This window comes from Pan troglodytes, chromosome 7 (genome assembly GCF_028858775.2).
Source record: "Pan troglodytes isolate AG18354 chromosome 7, NHGRI_mPanTro3-v2.0_pri, whole genome shotgun sequence".
Lineage (NCBI taxonomy): Eukaryota > Metazoa > Chordata > Mammalia > Primates > Hominidae > Pan > Pan troglodytes.
The window spans coordinates 20315675-20328062 of NC_072405.2; the positions used below are offsets into that span (position 1 = coordinate 20315675).

The 12388-nt window shown below is 38.1% G+C and overlaps 1 protein-coding gene across 1 annotated transcript; it reads left to right on the plus strand.

Moving 5' to 3' along the window:
* The first annotated feature begins 3291 nt into the window (after window positions 1–3291).
* Window positions 3292–9444, plus strand: LOC134806915 (beta-defensin 131A-like). Its single transcript, XM_063816149.1, has 2 exons — window positions 3292–3386; window positions 9290–9444. Exons 1-2 carry the CDS (start codon window positions 3329–3331, stop codon window positions 9442–9444), a joined length of 213 nt encoding a protein of 70 aa, XP_063672219.1. The 5' UTR covers window positions 3292–3328.
* The last annotated feature ends 2944 nt before the right edge of the window (window positions 9445–12388 follow it).

Here is a 12388-nt window from a genome sequence, read left to right on the forward strand (position 1 = left end):
AATATCCATAATATGAAATATTATGCAGAAAGTAAAAATTACTCTTTTGGAGTATTTGAAAATAGTATAGGAAAATATTTACAATAAAGTAATACTTATTAAATAAATAAAGCTATAGGTGAATCACAAGAATAAGAGAGAGAGAAATTTAAGGGAAAGTAAATAAACTAAAATAGTAATGATCGTTTAAGTGATCAAGTAATTTCTTATATCTATTATCATGATAATCTTATTTTTTCCAATTTTACATGAAATAATATTTAGGAATCAATAAAAATAAAATATACATATAGGATATAGGCATATATGTGTTTGTCTACTCTTATACAGAGAAAAACTTGTGAGTGATTTAGCAAAAGTATATTCAATGGAAAGCTGAGGGAAAATGTCAGCCACGTGTGGGGTAAGAAGTGAATGAAAGATAAAATGGAAATGAAACATAGAGACTATGATTTTCCTGAGGGGGAAAGGGAAAAGCTAGGACATTCATTAAAAAAACAAACTAAATACAGGAAAGACAATTTTGTGTTTTGTTTTTAACATGGGAGGAACTTGAGGATATTGACAGACTTAAAATAAGGAAAACAATGGATTTAGAAAGCTGGAAGCAGCCGGGCACATAGCTCACAGCTGTAATCCCAGCACTTTGGGAGGCAGAGGCAGGCAGATCACTTGAGGCCAAGAGTTCAAGACCAGCCTGGCCGACATGGTGAAACTTCATCTCTACCAAAAATACAAAAATTAGCTGGGTGTGGTGGCACACACCTGTAATCTCAGCTACGTGGGAGGCTGAGGCAGGAGATTCACTTGAACCTGGAGGTGGAGGTTGCAGTGAGCTGAGATCACGCCTCTGCCCTCCAGCCTGGGCAACAGAGTGAGACTCTGTCTCAAATAAATAAATAAATAAGAAAAAGAAAACCGGCATCAACAAGAAGAAAAATAGATAATTAATGCATCAAAGTCCCCAAAGCTGTCAGTACTGCTGAAGGCAGGGAAGGAAATTAAACAATGAATACTTGATTATAAATTGTTTATTGAAAATCTGGTGCCTTCCTGGAGAGTTATGTGCAATAAAACGCTATAATTTCTAGGTCAAATTTAATTATCTAATGGTAAATTGCCTTCTTTCTTCTTCTACTGTGACAGCTTATATTTGATAGGTTGATAGCTATCTGATTTTCTTCTTGGTGTTCTTTTAAGGAAAGTCATTGGTCAGAGCACTTTATCTTTCTTCACTGAAGCCCTCTGAAATCTAAGCCATCTTTCAATGCTCATCTGGTACCTACTGGTCCACCCCCAGCATGCAATGAACCTTCGTCTGACCCTTCTTTGATATCCCCGACTTCTAGCCCATGGATTACACAATGTTCTTGGGCTTCCTGGACAGGATTCCAAGCCTGCCTCCTGGCTCCAAATCTCTTAGGTTGGTGCAAACGTAATTGGGATTTTGGCCATTGAAAGAAATGGCAAAAACTGCAATTACGTTTGCACGAACCTACATCAGGCTGACAAACAAATGTTCATAGAAAATATCAAGCAGTGAAAATTATGCCCTTAGTGTTCCATAAAGGATTTCAGTTATTTGTTCTCATAAATTGTATTGCTTTGCAGTGTAAACTGTACTTCCAAAGCTTTTCCTCGTGATCAAGAAAGAAATAATTCTCAGAGAGGTGAGAAAAATTAGTAAATTCTGGATCCTTGATCAGAGATGCTAATGATCCTAGGCCATTCTGGCTTCAGTAAATGGAACATTCAGCAATAACCAGCACAATGACCCTAAGATCCCCCTTTGAGTTTCTAGGGTGCTGGCAGAGGCTTGTGTCCAGGCACCGCTGCCCCAGCAACTCAGGAGGAAGGACCTGAATGGAGGTTTAGGTAAAAACATCCCCAGAGCTTTCATGCCCCTCACTGGCCCTTCTTAGGCTAAGACTTGGGAAGTTTGCCTCTCCCAAGACCTCCCCATCCCTGACTCAAGATTTCATTTCCAAAGTCTCTAAAGTCAGGTAGGACCTGCTGAAATAATGTAACCACGTGTTCCATTCACTAACACTCTGAAGTATTATAGAAGTAGCACCAAGAAGAAGCCATGGCAGAAAGAGAACTTCCGTCTTGGTACTGAGAAAAGTTACTTCACCTGTAGTGAGACCATCTAGAAAGGAATGAAGGTCAAGTAAGACCAGGAATGTGCATGTACTTTGCAGTTTCTGAAGTTGATATTCTGCCAGACGTGGTGGCTCACCCCTGTAATCCCAGCACTTCGGGAGGCCGAGGCGGGTGGATCACTTGAGGCCAGGAGTTCGAGACCAGCCTGGCCAACATGGCAAGACCCTATTGCTACTAAAGATACAAAACTTAGCCAGGCATGGAGACGTGTGCCTGTAATCCCAGCTACTCGGGAGGCTGAGGCAGGAGAATCACTTGAAACCGGGAGGCAGAGGTTGCAGTGAGCCAAGATCGCACCACTGCGCTCCAGCATGAGCAACAGTGTGAGACCCTGCCTCTAAATAAAAAATAAATAAATAAATAAAGTTTACTCATACCCTCTTTAAGCATTCCCTACGGCACCCAAAGTATTCTGGTGTTTATGTTCATTTCCTTAGTGCCTAAGAAGTAATTTGTGCCTCTTTGTCAGAAATATGCTCGTGTTGCATTGCCATTTCTTTGTATATATTATTTTCTTTCCGAAGTGTATTATAGGTTCCCTAAGACCCACTCTTCTTTCTTTAATTTCTCTAAAATTACACATAACTGATGTGCAAACAATTTGTGTTAACTTAGATTTCAGTATAAAAATTAGATTATCTCATTTGATCGATTGGACAGAAAGATAATCAAATAAAAGTTTTTCTGTATCTCACTAGTCTGTTTATAATTTCATATTTAATTCCATAGCTTAAGCATGCTAACACACGGTGCCAAAATAGTAATAAATAGGCATGCTGTTGTATTACGTGCTTCTTCCTATTATCAGAAAAATAAAATGAATGCTTTTCCTCTATAACTGCTTCCTTAACTTTTACAGTTCCTCCAGAATGCATAAGACAATGCTGATATTTCAAGTCTCTCTCCTGCCTTTGCCATGGCTGTGCTTTCTACTACCTTTGCAGACATTCTGTTGACCTTTGATAAATGTACTTTAAATGACTGATAGTCGTGATGATTGCATGCTTTCTCCTGATATAAAATCTCCTTGAAACACAGAAATCTTCTTGCTCCTGAAAGGTTCAATAATCACTCAACAACTCACCTCTTCAGAGGACTGAATGTACACAGAAGTCCTCTTCATCTCAGCTACTGATTCCCTCTAACCTGCTTTACCTATTCAAACATGAGGGTCTTGTCTTTTGTCTTTGGAGTCCTTTCCTTGATGTTCACAGTTCCTCCAGGTAAGACAGAAACTTTTTTATTCCAAAGTTCTAAAAATATAAGTAAAAGAAAATGTAAGGTCTTTCAAGAGTCTGAAAATAAATTAGGCACAGGCAGATTTTACTGTACCATGAAGGCTGCTCAGAGGATTGAAGAGTTGATACTAAAGAAATAAATAAGGTGGTTCACTGCAGTGATTTAACCTATGATAAACTCACTTGAGGCCGGGCACAGTGGCTCATGTCTATAATCCCAGCATTTGGGGAGTTTGAGGTGGGTGAGCTCAGGAGTTCTAGACCAGCCCGGTGGGGGCAACAGGGTGAAACCCCATCTCTACAAAAAAAAAAATACAAAAACTTAGTCAGGTATAGTGGCGCATGCCTGTGGTTCTGGCTACTCAGGAAACATAGGCAGGAGGATCGCTTGAGCCTGAGATGTCAAGGCTGCATTCAGCTTAGGTCATGCCACTGCACACCAGCCTGGGCAACAGAGTGAGACCCTGTTTCAAAAAATAATAATAATAAAAAATAAACTTACTTGAGAGTTGTGTTTGATCAAAAGATGGTGAGAGGATGCACACAGAACACAGGAAATTTAAAGAATTGGAAAAATGAAAAGCGAATGATGACTAGAAGAAGGGCTAGAGGTGACGAGGTGGATACTCCACCATAACCCTTGGTTCACAGGATAAATTCACCACTGATCCAGGCAAGGAGCTAGCTTCTGTGTTCCTTTAAAGTTGAAGAAAACTCATATGATATCATTTAATGTATATGGAAATTACTTTTTGTATGGTGAGAGTTAAGATTCCACCTTAATTTTTAACCACATAACTAGCCAATTATATATAAGCATATTTATTAAATAATCAATATGACTTTCCGAAATTAATTTTAAAATTCATCAATACCCCATAACAAAAACATATTAAACTGTGGTTTATACCCGAGATTTAGATTACTGGTTGACTTATTGATCATTTCTGAAGCACATTTTAATACTTCACGATTCAAGATTCCCTCATTTATATAATACTGCATGATTCAAGATTCCCTTATTTATATAATTATAAATAATTATGCCTTTCCTCCATGAATGTTAGTGGGTTTTTTTATATTTTTATTGATACACAATTTACCTAACATTCATTGCCTTAAAGTGTTCTATTCAGTGGTTATCAGTGTATTCTTAAAATTGTGCACCCCTCACCATTATCTAATTCCAGAATATGTTTATAAGCGCAAGAACAAATCTCTCCTCCTCCCAGTCCCTAGCAACCACTGATCTCATTTTTGTCTCTATGTATATTCCTATTCTGGACATTTACTATGAACAGAATAATAAATATGTGATCCTTCATGTCTGCCTTCTTTCATTTAGCATAATGTTTTCAAGATTAATCCATGTTGTGGCATATATTCGTACTTCATTCCTTCATTCATTGGTCATCAGTATATCCCACTTTAAGAATCCACTGATACTTACTAAATGGAACACTCTAAAGGAATGAATTTTATAGTAAATTCTATCTCAATAAAAATATAAAACACCAACATTCATGGAGGAAAAGTATCATTCTGTATAATTATATAAATGATGGAATCTTGAAATACATTTTAAAATATGCTCTGAGGTAATATGCGCCTCAGAAAAGATAAATAAGTCAATTGATAATCTAAATCTCAGGTATAAACCACAGTTTAATATGTATTTATTATAAAGTATTGGTGGATTTTAAAATTAATTTGGGAAAGTTAGATTGATTATCGGTGTTGGTAAAAAAAAATTTCATCGTATGGATTATTTAGCATATGGTTGCTTATAACAGACTCTAATGATCCATTGTGTTTCTTTTATATCAGTTGTAATGTCTCCTGTTTTATTTCTGATTTTATTTATTTGGCATTCTCTCTTTTGTTCTTGGTTAGTCTAGCTAGCAGTTTATAAAGTCTGTTTATCTCTTCCAAAAGTCAATTTTTTGTTTCATTAATTCTTTGCATTTTTTAAATCTCAAATTCACTTAGTTCTGCTCTGATTTTTATTATTTCTTTCCTTCTCCTAAGTTTGGATTTCATTTTATCTTGTTTTTCTTGTTCCTTGAGGTGCATAGTAGCTTGTTCATAATCTTACTATGTTCTTGCGGTAGGCATTTATTGCTATAAAATTCTCTATTAGCACTGTCTTTGTTGTATTCCATAGGTTTTGATATGTTGTGTTTCCATTTGCATTTATTTCAAGAACATTTGTTATTTTCTTCTTAATTTTCTCATTGACTCAATGGTTGTTCAGAAGCATGTTGTTTAATTTCCGTGTTATCTGTATAGTTTCCAAAGTTCCTCCTAGTATTCATTTCTAGTTCTATTCTATTTTTGTCTAGAATATACTTGATATAATGTTGATTTTTCAAAATTTGTTGAAACTTGTTTTGTGTCTTAACATGTGGTCTAGCCTGGAGAATGTTCTATGTGATGAGTAGAAGAATGTGTACTCCACTGCTATTGCATGAAATATTCTGTAAATGTCTGTTAAGTCTATTTGGTCTGTGGTACAGATTAAATTCAATGATTATTTGTTAGCTTTCTACCTAGATGATCTGTTCAATGCTGAAAGTGGGGTATTGAAGCCCTCAGTTATCATGATGTTGAGGTGTATCTCTCTCTTTAGTTCTAATGACATTTTTAATATATCTAAGTATTCCACTAGTGGGTACATATATATACATATTTGGAATTTTTTGTATCCTCTTGTTGAATTGGCCCTTTTATCATTATATGATGGCCTTCTTTGTCCCTTTTTATGTTTTTTCACTTAAAGTCAATTTTGTCCAATATAAATATAGATGTATTAGGCCATTCTTGCATTGCTATAGGGTTATCATAAGAAAGTACCACAGAATGGGTGCCTTAAATAACAAAAGTTCATTTTCTCACAGTTCTGGAAGTTATAAATCTGAGATCAAGATGTCAGCACATTTGGTTTCTCCTGAGGCCTGTCTTGGCTTGCAGCTGCTTGCCTTCTTGCCATGTCCTCTTATGGCATTTTTTCTGCGCACATGCATTCCTGGTGTCTCTTCCTCTTCTAATAAGGACATCAGCCATATTGCACGAGGGCCATACCCTGAGAGTCTCATTTTAGCTTTATCACTCCTTAAAAAAAAAAAAAAAAACTTATCTTCAAATATGATTACATTCTGAGATACTGAAGATTGGGACTTCAACATACAAATTTTGGAGGAACACTTGTTAGCCCATAATGATGAATTCATCAATAGACTGATATGATCAAGGAAAGAATCAGTGAGCTTAAAGAAGTTTAAATAGCAACTTCCAAAACTTAAAAGCAAAGAAAAAAGAATTAAAAAGAACAGAATATTTAATAAGCGTAGGCCAATTACAAAAGGAACAATATATGTGTAATGAAGTATCAGGAGGAGGAGAAAGAAAGGAATAGAAGAAATATTTGAAGAAATTCTGACTGAAATTTTCCCAGAATTGAAAATAAACAAAATGTACATATCTAGGAAGCTGAGAGAATACCATGCAAGATAAATACAAAAAATTTAAACATAGGCATATTATATTGAAACTGCCAAAAATCAAAGACAAAAAAAAGTCTTAAAAGAAGCCAGGAGGGGAAAAAATCTTTTTCTATGGACAACCAAGGATAAGATTACATCAGACTTCTCTAAAACCACATAAGCAAAAAGAGAGGAAAGTGAAATATTTAAAATGTTAAAAAAGAGAAAAAAAACACTATCTTAAAACTCTCTACTTAGCAATATTATCTTTTTTTTTTTAGACAGAGTCTCACTTTGTCACCCAGGCTGGAGTGCAGTGACAGTGACCTTGGCTCACTGCAGCCTCTGCCTCCTGGATCCAAGCAATCTCGTGCCTCAGCCAGCCACCACCACGCCTGGCTAATTTTGTATTTTTAGTAGAGACTGGGTTTCGCTAGGTTGGCCAGGCTGGTCTCGAACTCCTGACCTCAGGTGATCCGCCCGCCTTGGCCTCCCAAAGTGCCAGGATTAAAGGTGCAGGCCATCGCACCCAACCTACCCTTTAAATTAAGGTAAAAATCCATAATTTCCTTAGGTAAACAAAAATAGAGTTTGTCACCAGTAGTCCTACCTTACAATAAAAGTAAAAAGAAATTCTTCACTCATACTCAATGGTGAAAAACTAAAACCTTTTCTTCTAAGATCAGGAACAAGGCAAAAGTGCCCCTTCTTGCCACATTTATTTAACATGATACTAAAAGTTCTAGCAAGAACAATTAGGCAAGAAAAGGAAATAAATGGCATCCAAACTGTTGAGGGGTGGGAATGAGTAAAATTATCTATTTCAAAATGACATTTTTTTTGTAAAAAACCCTAAACTTCACTCCCCCAAAATTATTACAACTAATAACAAATTCAGTAAAGTTTCAGGATAGAAAATCAACATACAAATATCAGTTGTGTTTCTATAGCACTAACAACAAGCAACTGGAAAGCAAGTAAAGAAAATCCCATTCATAATAGCAAGAAAAAAGATAAGATACTTAAGAATAAACTTAACCAAAAAGATGAAAGACTAGTACATTAAAAATTGCAGACATTCATGAAAGAAATTAAAGAAGACACAAATCAGTGGAAAGATATCGTATGTTCATGAATTGGAAGACATAATAATATCAAAATATCCATACTATTCAAAGCAATTTATAGATTATATACAATCCCTATCAAAATCCTAATGCACTCTTGACAGAAATAGGAAAAAGAATCTTAAAATTCATATAAAACCACAAAGGACCCAGAAGAGTCAAAACAATGAGCAAGAAAAACAAAGCTAGGGGCATCACATTTTCTAATTTCAAAATGTATTATAAAGATAGAGTAATCAAAACTGTGTGCTACTGGCATAAAGACAGACATATAGGCCACTGGAAGAGAATAGAGTGCCCAGAAATCAACCGACACTTATACAGTCAACTGGCCTTCAACAAACATGTGAAGAATATATAATGGGGAAAAGACGGTTTCTTCAATACATGGTACTGAGAAAACTGAATATTCACATGCAAAAGAATAAAATTGGGCCTGTATCTTATACTACACACAAAAAGCAACTCAAAATGAACTACACATTTTAACATAATTACCTGAGACTGTAAAACTTGTAGAGGAAAACATAAGGAGAAACTTTCATGATGTTGTTCATGGCAATTATTTTAACTTATAAATTGTGACAAAAGGATTTGGGAAGGACTGGTAGGTTTAAAGGGAATATTTATGGGAGATTATGGGTTATAGGCTCCTGTGCATATCTCAGTAACTTCCTCAGTAAAGGAGACATGGCCTTGAGCCCGAATACGCTGGGAAGCTGGAACTAAGACTCAACTCCTTCTGACCCCTTCTCTCAATTAAGGATTCTTTTTTCTCATTTCACCAAGAACAGAGAAGCAACCAAAGATAGCTTTTCCACTTTCCCACCACCATATCTCTACACATAGTTTTATCGTTATCCAAATCTACCTTCTCTTCACTCTCTCATTCAAGGCCAACCCCTCCACTTACACTAGATTCCATCCCCAATGACTTTTTCAAGAATTTAACTCCAGAAGTTAAACATTATTTCCTGCATTATGAATCTCTACACCACCCCCAAGCAGGATAATTCATTTTAGGTAGAAATATGTGGTAATAATTCTCATTGAAAATTCTGTACATTTCCAGCTACTGCCTCATTTACTACTCTCTTTACAGAAGAAAGCATCGTTTGTCTTGATTCAGCATCTCCACTTTTTCTCTTGCATTCTTTTGCTGTTGTTTTGTTTTTCTGGGAAAGTTCTTTAATGTTTTTAATTTATTATAAAACATTTCAGACTTTAAAAATAAAAAGTAAGTATATTGTGTCATATAATTTGTCTTCTCCTCTTAAAGCCGGAAGCTTCATTTCTAATGATGAATGTCCTTCAGAATATTATCATTGCAGACTGAAGTGCAATGCTGATGAACATGCAATTAGACACTGTGCTGATTTCAGCATCTGCTGCAAACTGAAGATCATTGAAATTGATGGACAAAAGAAGTGGTGAAAATGCTAACTCCATCTTCTTCAGACTCCAGGAGCAAACACATGTCTTAAACTCTCTTATCTATGAATAATTAACATGATGGATGAAAATTATTATAATTGCATGTTTAGATGGTCAGGTGAAAATGAATATAAATTTTATAAATGCTTACACTCTATTTTCATTTGTGCATTTTAACATTTACTCCCTTAATTTACATCCACAGCCACATTGTTGTTTCACCCATAGTACTATATCTGATGTGGGGAGTAAGAGCCAGCCCCTTTTGCCCCCTGGCTCTGAGGAACCCCATCGCAGTTGGGTAAGGCACCCACGGCGATGCCGTGAGTAACAGCCAGCCCTTCTTGCGCCCCTGGCTCTTAGGACCCCCATCGCACGGGGGTGAGGAGCCCTCCGCGATGCGGGGAGTAAGAGCCAGTCCCTCTTGCCCCCCTGGCTCTTAGGACCCCCATCGCACGGGGGTGAGGCGCCCACCGCGATGCGGGGAGTAAGAGCCAGTCCCTCTTGCCCCCCTGGTTTTTAGGATCCGCGGTGGCCTCACAGCCTGTTTATCATATTGTGAGTAATATCATCTCCGCTCTGGAGATTATGAACTGTTTCACAAACCGGTGTACACCCTGGGTATACAGAGATTGTACAACCCTCTGTATTGGGAGGCATATCATCTTCTTCCTCCCTGAATATTAAGAACAGTATCACAGGGGTGTTTCTACTCCCTGGTATATCGGGTGTCATATCCTCCTCTCCCATGTTGCAATTAGAAACAATATCATTGGGGGTGTGTCCACCTTCTGTGATATTGAAAGTAATATCATACTCTTCCCTCCAGGATCATGGGAACAACATCCTTGGTGGTGTCCATGTTCTGCCACATATGTAGTCCTATCACCCACTCCGCCTTGGAATGTTATTAAGGACCATCTCACACAGGGGTGTACACTTCCTGCGATGTTGGGAGTAATAGCATTGTCTTCTTCCGTGAATATTAGGAGCAAAATCACCAGGTGGATGCACACCCAGTGCTATATTGGGAGAAACATCATACTCCACCCCCTGGAGATTATATTCTGATCAATATCACCGGCTGGGTGTACACCTACTGCGATATTGAACGTAATATCATGCTCTCTCCCTCCCTGGACATTAGGAGCAATATCACAGATGGGTGTACACCCACTGAGGTATTAGGGCATAATATTAGTATGAATTATACCTCATTTATTATTAACATCAATATGAATGACGGATATTAATATTAATATTAAGAAATAATTGCTAATAAAAAGTTTTCAGACTATTAATATTAATATGAATTATTAGAAGTTAATATTACTGTTTTCTAATGAATAAGATCAATATCAGTTATTAATATCCGGCATCATTAATCATTAATATTAATCATGTATTGTTATGGTTAGTATAACTATTTAACATTAATTATCATTATTATCGGTATTGATTTTAAAAATTATATTATGGGTTATTAATATTGATAATTATTAATAATTGAGATTATTAATTGCGGTAAGTCGCATTGCGCCATTCCACCCCTCCCTCGGCAGCTCGTTTACGACCCAAAAAAGCTACACAAATGCCCCTGAGAGAGCAGCGGTAGACTGGGATAGATGAGGATGGGCACGTGGTGGAGAGGCGTGTTTTTGGGTACCAGCCCTTCACCTGCGTCGACCTTCTCAACTGGAAAAACAATACACTGCCCTATACCGAAAAGCCACAAGCCCTAATAGATTTGCTCCAACCTGTTATCCAGACCCACAACCACACCTGGGCTGATTGGCACCAGTTGCTCATGTTCCTCTTTAACAGCGAAGAAAGGCGGAGAGTCCTCCAAGCAGCAACTAAGTGGCTAGAGGAACATGCACCAGCTGATTATCAAAACCCCCAAGAGTATGGAAGGACCCAGTTGCCAGGAACCGACCCCCACTTGGACCCACATGAAAGAGAGGATATGCGAAGGCTAAACCGAGACAGGGAAACTCTCTTGGAAGGATTAATGAGGGGAGCTCAGAAGGCCACAAACGTTAACAAGGTCTCTGAGGTCATTCAGGGAAAAGAAGAAAGTCCAGCACAATCCTATGAGAGAGAATTGTGGGAAGCCTATCGTATGTATACTCCCTTTGATCCCGATAGCCCTGAAAATCAGCGCATGATTCCCATGGCTTTAGTCCATCAAAGCGCAGAAGACATGAGAAGAAAACTGCAGAAGCAGGCTGGGCTTGCAGGGATGAATCCATCCCAATTACTAGAAATAGCTAGCCAGGTGTTTGTAAACAGGGATGCAGTAAGCTGTAAGGAAAACGGCAAAGAGAATGGAGGTCAAGCCCGGCGACACGCCGACCTGTGTGTCAGCTGCAGCAATCAGAGGGCTCTCCTCCCAAAGAGGCAAGGGAAGGGGGCCCCTGGGAAAGAAACTCACCTTGGCTGTAAGAGTTTGCAGCGTAACCAGTGTGCTTATTGTAAAGAAATAGGACAGTAGAAGAACAAATACCCTCAGCTCAAAAGAAAACAAGGTGACTCAGAGCAGGAGACCCCACACAAGGAGGAAGGGGCCCTGCTCAACCTGGCAGAAGGGTTCTTGGGCTGAGGGAGACCGGGTTCAAGCCTCCCAAAGAGCCTCTGTTCAGAATGACGGTCGGGGGTGGAGACACTCACTTTCTTGTAGATAGCGGTGCCGAATATTCGCTAGTAACTGCCCCGGTCGCCCCCTTATCCAAAAAGACTATTGACATCATCGGAGCCACGGGGGTTTCAGCAAAGCAAGCTTTCTGCTTGCGTCGGACTTGTACTGTAGGAGGACATAAAGTCATTCATCAGTTTTGGTACATGCCTGACTGTCCCTTGACCTTTTCAGGAAGGGACTTCCTCAGCAAGCTGAAAGCCACTATCTCTTTGACAGAGCACGACTCTTTGCTGCTAAAGTTACCCT